At 39.8% G+C, this 15564-nt stretch overlaps 1 protein-coding gene across 16 annotated transcripts in view; it reads right to left on the bottom strand.

Moving 5' to 3' along the window:
- The window catches only part of MAGI2 (membrane associated guanylate kinase, WW and PDZ domain containing 2), a 1068715-nt gene that overhangs the window by 58227 nt on the left and 994924 nt on the right, over nt 1-15564 (bottom strand). For all 16 annotated transcript variants that reach the window (XM_075599598.1, XM_075599601.1, XM_075599590.1 and 13 more), the window contains one exon: nt 13319-13462. In XM_075599598.1, coding sequence (XP_075455713.1) covers nt 13319-13462 — 144 coding nt within the window. The remainder of the gene's footprint in view (nt 1-13318; nt 13463-15564) is intronic.

Below are 15564 nucleotides of genomic sequence, written 5' to 3'. Positions count from 1 at the left end.
GCTCCTGAGATACGTATCTCTAAAGGAAAAAGAGGGGGGAGTTCCCAGCACTCACTCACGAATAATGGCAATAAGGGGATATGCCAAATAAATTTAATGAATGAAAATGCCAAATTAAGCAAAAAGTACACAACTTGGATCATGCAACAAACACAAAGAAACAAATATAGCAAAAATGTAGCTCACAATGAATAAGGAAAGGGAGATAACACGTGGACAGGGAGGGGGGACAAGGGAGACCACAACGGGGGGGGGGGGGGAGGGGGATGGGAAGGGGTTAGGAAAGGAAAGAAACAGGGAAAATAGGGGGGCAATGTTTTAGGGCGATGGCCCCTTCATCAGGCTTTTGTTTCTTTGTGTTTGTTGCATGATCCAAGTTGTGTACTTTTTGCTTCATTTGGCATTTTCATTCATTAAATTCATTTGGCATATCCCCTTATTGCCTTTATTCGTGAGTGAGTGCTGGGAACTCCCACCTCCTTTTCCATTAATACTTTGGAGGAAATAGGATTCCTCCTTGTTCCCTTGTGCACCCTTCCTGTAACCTTTTTGTTCCTATATTTGATTGCTGCCTATCCCTGTTTTTTTTTTGTTTTTTTTTACGTATCTCTAAAGGTTCTGCTGGTATCTGAAATCTGTTTAAAGGTCAAGCATCATGTGGGCCAATAGGGAGCGACAAAGGATGACGTTGCAGCTTCCTATTGGCTCACGGACCCAGGACTACTGGGTTAGACAACAACACGGACATGTACAGCACAAGACAAAATCAACATGCTAGATCTATCTATACATGGCAAGATCTACAGTATAGATTTGAGCTTCTTTAATCTTCTCACTGCCATGTAATGCAATGTGAGGCAAGTCCTTGACAGTGAAAAGGTAAAGTCATTTTTTTTATTAGAAGGAAAAGAATAGAAACACTTATTATACAGAGCTAGACGATCATTTTCAGCATATTTATAATATCCCCATGTACATAATGCACTAGTTTAAAGAGATGGGCATATTCTACTATTACCATACAGTACACAAAGGTAAAAGCATTTTAATCAGCATTCACTATCACTTTAGCATAACTACGTGAAAGGATTCTGCATACTTAAATAAATAATGCTTATTGCAGTTTAACATTGAGTGTGTCCCTGCTGCTTTAAAGGAAGGAGCAATTAAAATATATGTATCACATGAACAATGACATGTCCTATAGGCAAAACAGCCACCCACCAATCTGCTACCCAGCTTGGTAGTTTTGCATTATAGACAAATTGATTCAGATATTTTTATACTGTACATTTAAAGCTTCCATAACACAACATTTCACTTATCTCCAGTACAGATAAATGCCTCATTCTAACTACCCCACTGGATTTAATTAGCAATTACTGCGTCATTATTATTTAAAAAAAATCTCTCTCTGTCACTGATCCAACGTGATTGTTTTTTGGTATAGGAAGAGCAGAAAAAGAATGAGAACCATCACAAGTCTTGATCTGCTTTTTATTTAACAGACAATCTGCTCACTAAAATCAGTGATCAAAATGTGATATACAGTATCTAGTATCACTACTTATTTATTTACAAATCTAAAATGGCACTTTCTTTTTAACCCTTGAGTGCTGAGGGTTTTTGTAAATGTTGGAGTGTTCTGTGCTAGCGATGTCACATCAACAATATTTATATATATATATATATATATATATATATATATATATATATATATATATATATATAACCCATGGACCCCCACCCAATCGCAGATCAGGTCCCCTAAGGTGTTCTGTGGTCTGGCTACATGTCCCGATGTGGTGCATACCTGCTGGCAACAGGAGGGTCTGAGTCTCCCGCGATGACATGGGGGACAACAGGACAGGTTTCTGGGGTCAATGCCTTCGTTCTTCTTCTAATGGTGCAGCGCCTCCATCTGTAGTAAGCCCCAGGGATACGGGGTGGAATCCCTACCACAGAATCACCTCCCAGGGATGAGAGATTCCAGTCTCACACAATAGCTCTTTTCCAATTAGCAGCAGCTCTTTATTTCTCTTACTCTCCACAGCATACAATCAGGTATCGCATAGGAACCAGCAGCCAGCTGTACTCCTGTAGGATGTCCCTGCCTCCACTCTGGACCTAGGGCCATCCAGAGTGGGGCTAGCTCTTCCCTTACCCCCTAAGCAGGGTAAGAGGTATTTGGTCCACCTCACTATTAGCTCTACTCATAGGCTGCTCACTCTCCTCTTCTCTCTAGCTAACTCATAACTCCTCACAGACTAGTGTCAGGCTTGACAACCACTAAATAGGAACTGACATTGCTCTTTTTAGCTTCCAGTAGGCACCGCCCCTGTGTCTCTTGATTGGACACAGGGTCAAGTGACCTACCTTCAATGACTCAGCACAGTGTCAGAAGTAGGGAAAATCCATGATTTCTCCTGGCACCTGCCCTTAGCAGGGATTATACACAGGAGGAGGATAGACATATAGCCCCTAATCTTACCAGGGCTACATATATTTATATTTATTTATGAGCCGCGAACAAGTTCCGCAGCATGGTACAATGGGGTACAGAGTTATGTATATTACATAAACAGTTACATACTGTACAAGTGGGGACACATCGATGCATTATAAAGAACCCCAACCCTCTCTAATAGCGCGTCTGAGATCATATTGTAAATTCTTCTGTATTTGGTACAATTTTCAACTGACCTGAAAATTGCAGGAATCCTCTAGGGATGCCCAGGGAAGCCAAGGTTTTCTAGTAGTGATGTACCGGGTCCAAAAAATGGCCGGGTACCTGAGAAAAAAAAATTACCCGTCGGGTAGGTTTGAAGTACCTGCAGCCAGTGGCGAAGGTTGAGGACGGCGTCATCTTGGGGCGGTGGGAGCCGGGAACCATGTGAGTAGAGCAGGGGCGGCACTAGAGGACAGCCAGGGAGGAGCGCGCCCCAGCGGTCAGACCCCCAAGTCTAATGATTTCTGGTGTGTGTAGCTGCTACAGCGCAGCTCCTCCCCAGCTGTCCTCTAGTGCCGCTTCAACGCTGCTCACATGGTCCTCTGATCCTCACCCTCCACCGCTGACTGCTGACTGCTGCAGGATGATGCCATCGTCCTAAACACCCTCTGCCGCCGGCAGTAGGTAAGTCTCATCTGCTGCTCTGCTCCTGGAGGAGGACCGAGGGAGCAGAGCAAGACGGAAAAACCCGACACCTAGTTCCAGCGCCCTGGGCCGGTTCAGGGTAGTTTACATATAGCCGGGTACCAGATAATATCTGGGTGCCCGATACATCACTTGTTTCTAGGAACCCCGTGAGGAAAAAAACTATTCTAAAAGTATCAAAAGGAGTTCCCCTTGTATCCGAATTGGGCTATGCTAAAATCATGCAAAGTACCCCCTTATTTTAATATTGATACTAATAACATTTATTGTAAGTACTTCACTCATCATTACTAGTTACTAGAGTGCTTTCATTTACCAGGTTCCTTTTCTCTCTGTTTTCATCATATTATACTACCCTGGGATTAGCACCGTACTATTACACATATTAGCTGAGCAGGGGACAAGTCCCTTTCCCAGTCCTCAACCCCAGGTAAACTAATATTGAGCTATTTGCACTCCACCAAGCGTTTTCTATATATACAGTACACTTTTATATTTGACACACACCATTTGTTCTGATCACTGTGAAGTTATTTGCGCTACTTGTTTTTGTATCAAAAGTTGATTTTAGTCATTTTCAAGGCATATTAACTGAGTGATGAAAATGCCATGGCAAGGCGACGTTGTGACGTCAGAAGACGCCGGACACCAGGTAAGGGGGTGCAGGCGCGAGCAGGGGGGGGGGAGAGATGGCGGGGGGGGGAGAGATGGCAGTGGGGGGCGCAGACTGAAAAATGTGCGCACTCCTGTTGTAGAGCATATGAAGACTTTAACAGAGACTGTTCGCAATGACTTCAATCATTTTGAGGAACAGGCTATGCAGTTGATAGTGAAGATCCAGAATGAATCATAAAATGAGCCTCATTATCGGGCTGAACATAAACTAAAAATGAAGCGTAAAAAGGAAGCTGATGAAACATCTGTACCTGAGCATACATTCACCCCTCAAGGAAATGTACATCTCAAACATTCATAGTTATATGTGACAGTCTCATCATGGAGATGGAGACGCGCTCTGTGGAATATGAACGTGTGCACACGTCTTTCCTTTTTGACTATGAGAATGAAAATCTCAAAGTGAGAAGAAAAGCCTCCAATAAAAACACATTGAAAAATATCAAAATGACTTAGAAGAAGAGCTCGAAAACGCATGGATCCATCTCCATGAACATGCGATGAAAGACGTCAGGGAACTGGAGGAGAACGATGAAAGAAGTTCATCGAAGGGCAGGGATTTGGGATATCATGAAAGGAATTTAGTCAGACAAATGTTTTCCCAATGTCCCATTTCTTTCACGATTTATCTGACAATGCCATGGTCGGTCTGTGAAGGAGAGAGATCCTTTTCAAAGCTTTCTCATATCAAAAATGAGAGAAGAACAACTGTGTATCAACAACGTCTGAATGCATTGAGTCTAATTTTATAGAACATGATTTTGTTATGAAATAGATTTTCCTTTATTTATTAGGAAATGTGTTGCCTCAAAAGTATGAAAGGTGAATGTCAAAACTGTGAAACAAAGAATAAAGCGCAACATATATTGTGATAAGATCAAGCTGCTGCCTGAACACCAACGGTTTCCCAAAACCGCAATATGCAAAACTAGACCAAAAAGTGCTTGTGGCGCAAAAATGACCAAAAATACAGTGATAATGTGAAAATAATCCCAGTGAGAAATAGCACTGAAAAACAATGTGAGACCATTATTTTGTCAAGATTTTTTATTTCATTTAGTGATTGTTAGCTTTTCTCAAATTCCTTTTCTTTGATTTTATTTTTGTTATAGTTTCATTCAATTTACAAATCGATATAATTTTTGGAATTTCTCCCCAAAACATTACAAGTCCTTGCTATGTTCTAAAAATAGTAAAAAGAGCAGTATTAATGGCTTAATCCACTTATTTTTTATATTTCAGTCTTAAAATATAAATTAAAATGTTAAAAACAACTTGTAAATAAAATACAACAATAAGCCTGGTGTCCATTAAAAAAAGTGTTGTAATATTTAAAAAAAGAAAAATTTAAGTATGGTACCATTGTTTATATTTAAAACATTACAAACTACGAGGAAAGGCCTCCAAAGTCTTGGTGCCTAGGGGCGCCAGAGGGTCTTAATCCACCACTGATCAGAAGTAAGAGAGAGACTGCTATTTTTCCGCCGATGTTTGATTGCAGTGATCTCCCTTGTTCTGGAGAAATTCACTGCATAATGTGGTAGAAGTGGGTTCTGGGTGGGTTCTGGCTTTAGCAAACAATAAATTAAGGCAGCATCACAAGCCATAGCAACGTATCCCTTATTGATAGCCCCTCCTTAAGTGTCATGGCTTAGTTACCAGTATCCATTTTTATTTAATTTGCATCAAGAAACTGCCGATTGGGTTCATTATGTCCATTTGATGAACCAACTGACTCAATATAAACCACATTTTCTACTTAAAATGGCATGCCTATTTTGGGGAGGAATATAAAAGCATGGTATACTGTCCCACAGAACAATGCAGACCACACGCACCTGTTCTTCTGTTTATTTAAAATACAATACAAGGGTTGTGTTACCAATAAAACTATTACTCAGCTTATTACTTGTAAAAGGACTGGAATGATTCGTTCACAAAATGCTAGACTCTTAAAGCTGGATCTGCATTTTAATGAGTAGCCAGATGGCACCATCGTAGTCCAAGCAATACCCCCCAGCAAGTTTTGGCGGATAATTCCCCCACCCCCAACATCTCTATCTAGTCTAATATTTTCATCTTAATTCTAAAAATGGTAGTTAAAGATGCAGTCCTGTTTACTAACACATGTAAGAGAAATCACTAATACATTTTCCTTTCAGTAGTTGTTTCATGATTTACAATTTGTTTAGTACCGTTACACAAGTGTAGGGCCAGATTTAAAGGGGGTCGGACAGGGCGATTGCCCCGGGCCTCCACACACATAGTAAATAATTTGACAACCCATTTTGTCTTAAATATTTTCAGATCTTGAATTCAGCTACTTTTGAAGTACAGTCACTGCATAATAATGTAATAATAAAATAAAAATAAATATATAGAAAAATAATAAACTAATTCTACACTAGCTTTCTACATATCCAGTGAATCGCCTTCAAAAATCTAAATGCTGCCAATTGTTTTGGTAAGTAATGTTTTGTTTGCTTGCTTTTTGAATCTATATTATAGTTTTAGAAATATAATCACTGCTTTTACGAAGTACTACTTTTATTTTACATATGCAAACACAAAAAGGATAATCACTAACTTTGATTGAAACTTGTGTATTGAGAAAGATTTGAATAAAAGATTAAAGGCAGAAAAATGTGAACATATTATCAAGTGTATTTGCCGGCAACTCAACTTGGACTCGCTATCAAATATTTAATTTTTGTAAGTAAACATGAGTGACCGACACAGAATCCCTTGTGACCATGAAAGTGGTGCACAGAAACAGAAATCAGCTGAAGAGCATGAAAAGAAACAACAACAAATTATTTCAAAGGTGCCAAAAATGAGTAATTACTTCATGACTTCGGCTACCTCGACCTCGAACCAACCAATCGAAGAGATTTCAACAGAGTGCACCATTAAAACAGAAACATCTGAAATTACACCTTCATCTGTAACTCAAAAAAACATTGGTGTTGGTGAGGCAAGTGAGCAAACAATAGGCAAAAACACATGAAGGTGAAGATAATCAATCAGAACTTAAAGAAGGAACTGGAAAGAAACCCCACTGTTTTGAAAATGATATTGGCTTGTGGCCAGAATTATCAACACTGAATACAGCAGGGCCGACTAATACGGCGGGTTCCGTTCTGAGGACCAGTAGCAAAGCGAAAATTGCCGGAAAGTGGAAGCGGCGATTTTTGTTAGGTGCGCATGCGTAGACCGGCAATACGCCGTTCTATGCATACGCAACATGAGGAAACCCCTCCATTCCGCGCATACACGACCCCGGCTGGCCCGTTCTGCGCATGCGTGAACATGGCGGCAACATGGCGGCCCCTTTCTCGGCACCGCCGTATCGGCGGATCGTCGAAAAGCGGAGCGCCGAGAAGCGAGGCCCTCACTGTATGCTACATTTATGGGCCAAAAAAGGATCCTTCAATTTGCAAAACTATAATGGCAGATTGCTTGAGTGATGATCACCAAGAAGAACAGACCAAAGGTGAAAAACATTTTTGATTGAAAATATACTGCAAATTTATTTCAACAAACAAATCGGAACAATTAGATTGTTAATGCTCTTGGCTGTGTTTCTCTCCAACTACTGGTAAAGTCTACTGCTATATCTCTAAACTAGTGGATGCACAAATTAAAACTGACCTGTACTGGATTTTGTGACAGGAAACATGGAAGTGAACGGTTGGCTGAACATGAGACTTCAAAGTATCACTTGGAATCTGTAACAATTTTGGCGAAACGTGGAAAGGAACTTGGGGGCATAGACCATTATTTGGCAAAACAAGAAGCGAAGTTGGGTGGATATTGGAGAAAAAAATCTCATGCGTGTTATGAGTACCATAAAATTAATTGCTGAACGTAGACTGGCTTTCGGGGTGATAATGAAGTGGTTGGATCACCAAGAAATGGTAACTATCTTAGCATTATGTAACTCCTGGCTGAGTATGATCCATTTCTCTCTGCTCGCATCAAACTACATGCAAATAAAGGTAGCGGTCACGCAAATTACCTGTCATCTACAATATGTGAAGAGTCGATTGGATTAATGGATGAGTATGTCCTGAAGCACATAATTGCAAGAGTGAAGACGTTCAAGTATTATTCTGTGTCAGTTGATTCAACCCCAGATGAGGCCCATATGGACCAGTTGACTATAGTAATACGTTACATGGAAAATACATCTCCAAGGGAAAGGTTTCTGACATTAAACGCCAAATTGTGATCTCATTGGTTCCGCTCTTGCTTATGCATTGCTTGAGTTCTTGCATTGTTACAACATTGATATTAGTGGCTGTTGTGGGCAGCCACAAAATTGGAAGTGCCTAAGAGTCTAAGTGGAACTCGTTGGTCTCGCAGAGCTGATGCAACAAAAACAATTGAACACGGATATGAAAAGATTAAAGAAGCACTAACTGAAATCTTAAATGACCAGGAGCAGAAGGATGTGGTTCGAAATGAAGCTGGCGGACTAAATGAAAAGATGTGCAGTTTGGAAATTGCATAATATGCTTTATTTTGGAAAGGTTCAATGTAAGAAACCACTAACTACAGGGTCCAAAAATGGTTCTCCAGTCTGCAATAACAGCACTGAGGTTTCTGAGAACATTTGTAGAGTCATAGAGAGACAAGTTCGATGAATATGAGGATATGACGAAGAGAATGTCCGGAAACTAAGAGTATGTTGTTCAAGTTCGATCTCGAGTGAGAAATGTGCACTTCAATCCAATGGATTACGGACAAGCACATGAAGTGCACATGTCAGCCAAAGAGACGTTCCGTACAGCAAGCTTCATTCCAGTTGTCGATCAGTTTGTTACATCCTTGACAGAGAAAATAGGTGCCTACGACAGTGTCTTTGAACCGTTTGGCTTCCTTAGTCAGCTGGAAAATCTGGATCTCTGCTTTGCTGCATTCAATCATGTCAGCCTATATAAAGAAGACTTGGAGCATAGCCTCGGCAATAAATTAGTACAGTTTGCTGTGATTGTTAATCCCTACAAAGAAGATTACAATTATAATATGCCGAAGCAGGGGTTCTTCTACAAAGTTCTTGTTGAGAATGATTTCAGAGCTACATTTCCTAATGTTGAAATTCCTCTGAAAATGTATTTAGTACAGATGGTGACCAATTGTACTGGCGAATGGTCATTTTCCAAGGTGAAAATCATAACGAATAGGATAAAATCAACAATGAAGCAGCAGCGTCTCTCATGGTTTGCATTGTTGAGCTTCGAAAGTAATTTGCGGCGCGAATTTGAATTCGAAGACATTATTGAAAAATGTTCCTCTCAGAAAGCGCGACAATCCAGTTTCCTTTAGTTGAATGCATCTCTATGTATGGTTCCTACATTCGTTGCATTATAAATAGAACCAATTGAATCTCTTATGTTTAATGAAGTTTTTGTTTTATTAGTGCAAAGATTTCAGTTTAAAAACTATGAAAAATGGTTAGGCACATTGAATTTCATGTAAATCCATAAGTTTATTTTTGACAGGGGGGCTCCGCACTTTACTTGCCTCTGGGCCCACACAACAGTAACTCTGCCCCTGACTATGACAGCCAGGGCCGTTTAAAGACCTTCGTAGGCCCTAGGCACTTTTATTTCTAGAGGCCTGTGTGTCCGATATTTTTACTCATTTTTATGCTAATTTCATCGTTTGCTTGTTTCTTTCGAAACCAGCGATATTTGGCATCGATACTTTTGTTTCGATATTTAACGTTATCGATACTTCGAAGGCATTTTAAATTAAAATTTGCTGTTTTCTCTTATTTTGTGATTTTTTTTGTCTAGGTATTTTTTCAAGTGAAATATTGTAGGCCCTAAAAGGTTCGTAGGCCCTAGGCACTGTGCCTAGTCGGCCTAATATATAAAGCGGCCCTGATGACAGCTACCAACCAGCGATCAGCAAAGGAGATAAAGCATACCGATGTAGCAGACCAGTACTCCCGCTGATAACACAACATATCACGTTGCAATGCAAAATATCAGTTTCCATGGGATTCAATAGCAGCGACAATGCAGAATATCCCAAAAATAGTGGGAACAATACTCTTTGCTACATCTGTAACTGTCAACAAAAACTAGTTAGAGACACATAACATAAGAATGCAGTAGGGATTGCAAAGTTGCAGTAATTATAAAAAATGATTAAGTACATTTTAAATGATGGCCCTTTTCACGAGATAAATAGTTTTTCAACATTTCTCCAAAACCAAAAATGAAAAAATTATTTGACCACGGGGTATGTGATTAGGATTAAAAAAAAAAAAAAACAGGAAATTAAAGAAATTTGAACAAAATAGTTTTTCTTTTCCGACTGGCTAAGCATGAATGGAACTTGAAATGATTCCACAAAAAAAGTGCAATCTGTAATGCTCGACCTTATAAATTTCCCCACATGATGACTGATTTTTCTGCACACCAGCATTTTCACTCTTGCAACATACATATTATATGGCAGCTAGAATAATCAAACATATTTTTTTTAAATTAAAAATCGATACAAATTATTCAATCACGCCTAAAACCAACTGAGCTATGAAATTAGGCTTCATGTTTTCTTGAAATGGTAAGTAGTTAAAATGTATCCAGATGAGTGCGCCAATACTTTAGATAATTAGGAGCTTAAAGAATTCACGGAGTAAAGAAAAGGAAAGCAGACAGACTTCAATGCTCCTGAAAATCTGAATATTTTTTATTTCCATTGTATTCCTCATAACACACTTTTGATGACTGGATTTTGTTTCCCCTTGGCGCTTATTAAACATTGGACAACTACCAAATTAGGAAATTGCTGTCTATTATTTAAGATTGTGTAGAAGGCATCTTAATCTTCAGCAATTTCTTTTCTTACATCCATGTCATATAGCAAGTTCTCAATATTTAAAGAATATTTGTAGCTTGAATGTTTATGCCATCTCAGGCCCGGGATAACGTTTAAACATATAAAATGTGAAGAAAAAGGATGCCCTCGATGTGGCATTTGATATATGCGATTAGCATTTTATTGTATCCCCCCTCTTTAATTCCTTCAGCCTATTTTCCCCAAATTGCTTATTCAGATGAGTGTGCAAAAGAGCAAAAAAAAAAAAAAATGGTATCTAAATAACATTGACACTAAGGGCTGATTCTATATTAGCCGAAGTGGATTATCTGGGAAATTGTGGCCGAAAATGTCCTAATTGGCCACTTTGGCCCACATGGAATCAGCCCCAAGAGATGCTTGTTCAAACAACACCCTGTGACTGCTAATTAAAATGAAAACTACAATTTCTGGGGCATGAAAAAAAATCCTATGTACTGTACATAAGCGGTGATAAGATGCAGTTGAAAAAGTGCCCCATAAATGTATGTATTAGGCTTGACTCAGGATGGTACAACCTTTTGATAACCCAACTATTGAATGTCTGTTGCCCTTTTAATATTCTAACTTTAAGTGCTGTTAGAACCTGGCTTATTTTGCTGTAAACCTTATTTTTATGCTGTGAAGTTGGTTTAATTGTGTACTGGTTGTAAAGATGGAAAAAAAATTGATTTAATATCCTTCTACAGTAAGAACTATTTAATTTGTATTATAGTTTGTTACTATGTCATGTAAATTAGTTTTACAGCTTTGCAGTATGATTTATTCCAACGTTTTTATATTCCAGTCAATGACGGAAGAGGGAATGCAACCTAACCTAGCTCTTACGCAAGTTCAATACACGGCTATCATTTGCATATTAATGCAGTACAAAACCAAGACAATGGGGTTTCAATTCATCCAAAAAGGGAGGAAAATTGATTTTCAATTCACTCAGCATATGTAACCCCTTTCAGTGTTCTCTGGATGTACAGTGAATGTCATGAGGCCGGTACACCAGTGTATGTCATGCTCTATGCCTGTTTTCATGGGTTAGATCGGGAACAGCTCTCTGTTGGTGTCCATTCCCTGTAGGCAATGTCACCCGAATTAAGTTGAGATTATGTTAAAGCTGCAGATCAAGCAATATCCTACATGTGTTTAAATAAATTAGTTCTGTGCTATAAGAAAAGACTTGTAGAATTAAAAAAAAAAAAAACTAAATGACATTTTTCATGTATTATAATCTAACAAGCAATTTTGTTTCTATAGCAACCATTTACAAAGTCACATCCCCTTCCTCTTCTGAAACAGGCTCTGGCACACCCCTTTTTGAGTGAAAAGCAAATATATCAACCGTGGCGCTCCAAAATTATATCTATATATAAACAAGTGTATAAATTGTGATACTTAATACAAACATATATGGATGCTGCTTAACCCAGTGTGGGGTCGTTCTCTCGATCCCGTGGACAGTGGTTTTGCGCTTCCCGATGATCTACACCCCTTTTTGAGCACTGCCCTCTCTCTAGCAGTGCACCAATTGTATCCAGGGACTGCCTGGTCACATGATCTTCCCCACAGAACTTTGCATCTTTGGTCCTCTTCTGCTGCACTGACAGCCATTTAGTGAACCCCCAAGACGAATCTTTGCCGATCGATCACAGGAGAACGGATCGATCGGGAACTTATCAAATTACTTATCATTGTGTGGATTGTATTGATGCACATATTAAAGGGAAACAAAACAAACAAAACAACCGCAGCTTGGACTGCTGCATTAATGCTGACAAGCGATCAGATAGTGCCACGGGGGTGTCAGGGTGGAAGTGCCATGGGGGTGTCAGGACACGCTGGTACTAAAGGAGTCAATGCAGCAATCACACAATTTTGGATATACAGCTCAACCCCGTTATAACGCGATCCGTTACAACGCGAATCCGCTTACAACACGTTGCAAGAGTGGCTCCCAATTTTCGTATTTATGAATATTTACAACACGATTATTAGTATCTTAAATACTTTATTGTACAATGCATACAATTGTACATTATTTCTAACGCGATCCGCTTATAGCGCGATTTGATTCTTTGGACCCCAAGCACAGCGTTATAAGGGGGTTGAGGTGCTTCATCAGGTGAAGTTTTTTTTATTTTTTATTAAATAGATTATACTGTATATTTGTTTGTGGCATCTGTACTTTTTATTTCTAGATAGATATTTATTCATTCACTTTCTTGCTATATTATTTATTATTTAGCTACTGACGCCTTTGGTTGTAGAATACAGCCCTCACCTTGACAAAGACTGCACATGCAGTCGAAACGTTGGTACTGGATTTGCTAATAAATTAACTTTTTTTTGCCAAGACCGAGTGCCTGGTTGCTTCCTTCCTGCCTTTGGTTATAGAACATAAAATAAAAATAACGATTAACACATCTTAATTTACACCATGAATTATTCTCCATACATTCTTATCACACTAGGGCCCGATGTGTAATATTATGCTCTGATATAGAAGTATAGCGTACGAAAAAGCATACATTACCCCTCATACATATCATCCACATGCAATATTTTCAGAAGTACACATAGATACAGTATCAAGGTTTGATGACCTTTAGCAAGATTACTCACCCTCATCCGTCCATTTCTTATTGCAGGACCATCTTCTGCCAACCTTAACACATACAAATCCATCTTGTATTCTCTTCCTCCACGTATGCTGAATCCAAAACCCTTGGCACCCTTCTCCATTTCAACAGTGAAATAATCAAAATCCTGCGAGGCACAAATCCTGTTTAGTTTGGAAATATTGGGACCTGCACCTTTGACATGCATGTGTGTTTAGAAAACGTAAGACCTATTTGATGTAGAAGAACAAAAAATGCAAAGGTGGCTCTAGGACAGGGGTGCGCAAACTGAGAGAGATTTTTTTGGGGGGGGCGCAACGCTTACAGAGGCCCCGTGCTCTTCCCCAAAGCGAAGCCTCTGAAACTTCCCTTACCTTGACTCAGACGGCTTTGGATGATACATCGCAATGGCAACGTGACGTCACATGACCCCACAGCATCATTTGTCGCTTGAGACAAGGTAAGGGGGGGGGGGGGCGAGCAGTGGGGGAGAGCAGGCAGGGGGCGCAGGGCAAAAAGTTTGCAGACCCCTGCTGTAGGACAGCAACTCGCGCCCCCCTTAACCCTTAGCCTGCCACGGAACAACGTCATGTGATGTCGCGTTGACATCATGTGACCCTGCGGCGTCATATAAAGCCGCTGGAGATCAGGTAAGGGAACTTACAGAGGCCTTGCGCACAATCACCCGGCATTTAAATTAAATGCCTTGGGGAAGAGCGTAGGGCCATTGTAAGCGCAACGCCCCCCAGTTTGCGGTTCTGTATACCTTGAGAAAGCCATCTGTTTTTTTGTCCGTATTTAATATATATAAAAACTATTATCTAGGGATAACTAAATAGATAAATGGGATAGTAGAACAAAGTTCAACAATAGTGCTCAAAAGACTATAGATAAACAGTCTTGACAAAATCAATAAAGGGTTTCTTGATTGAAGAAGGAAATCAAACAGGCAAAATCACAATAAGGTGAGTATGAGGTATATAGGTGAGCGTAATGTATTGACATGTATCTAAGGTCCTGGGGGTGCTGTGAATGGAGAATGATTAGCTCCACCACATCACATCCAATATGGACAATGTCACACACGCTTGCAATCACCTTATGGATACCTCCCAATACAATGAAATGGTGAAAACTCACATGAGAAATGCCTGTATTCTTCTTGTCTTTGGGCGTGCATCTGTGGTAACAGTAGATCAATGGAGATTCCGCTCGGAGCAGTGAAGCAGAGCACAGCCATGCAATGAGGATATATCAGGATCACAGCGGTAGGGTAAAAAACTTCTTTATTTGAACACCATGGTGCAGACAGGAATAGAGGGTAGCTCTTACGCGTTTCACGCCTGTGCGGCGCTTCGCACAGGCGTGAAACGCGTAAGAGCTACCCTCCATTCCTGTCTGCACCATGGTGTTCAAATAAAGAAGTTTTTTACCCTAACGCTGTGATCCTGATATATCCTCATTGCATGGCTGTGTTCTGCTTCACTGCTCCGAGCGGAATCTCCATTAAATAGATAAATGTAATATATCTATCCAATGTTTTTTTACAATGCCCATAGCATTTTGATGGAGTTTTAGCAATAATAAATCCCACTGTTTTTCCAAATAATGCCAGAGGCAGGTTGCCTCCATGTACAGGGGCACACAGCCTCAATCCTAATCATTCTGCCTGCAATCCAAATGAAAGACCAGTAGGTGAACGTCCTATGCCAAATGAAAGACCAGTAGGTGAACTTCCTATGCCAAAGGAAAGACCAGTAGGTGAACTTCCTATGCCAAAGGAAAGACCAGTAGGTGAACTTCCTATGCCAAATGAAAGACCAGTAGGTGAACTTCCTATGCCAAATGAAAGACCAGTAGGTGAACTTCCTATGCCAAATGAAAGACCAGTAGGTGAACTTCCTATGCCAAATGAAAGACCAGTAGGTGAACTTCCTATGCCAAATGAAAGAGCTGAAGGATGAATTACATTTTGTCCAATGAAGAGTCGGGTTGGCATCACAAATCATATCACACATGTTCTTTCATTTCATGATCATCAGGATATGTCATAGAAAAAGTAAAGAGCAAAGGATCAGTTTTTTGCCTTAGCCCTCGACAATGAATGATCTTGGCCAGAGAAAGGATTCAACATAAAATATGTATGTATATAATATGGAAAGTAATTTGCAGTCGCTTATGATGTAATGACACAGCAGAGATGCTAATATTATGGAAAAACCATCGTATTTCACCATATTTGTTCTATTT

The sequence above is a fragment of the Ascaphus truei genome, chromosome 5 (genome assembly GCF_040206685.1).
Source record: "Ascaphus truei isolate aAscTru1 chromosome 5, aAscTru1.hap1, whole genome shotgun sequence".
In the NCBI taxonomy this organism is placed as follows: Eukaryota; Metazoa; Chordata; class Amphibia; order Anura; family Ascaphidae; genus Ascaphus; species Ascaphus truei.
This window is presented reverse-complemented; position numbering and strand designations above follow the sequence as displayed.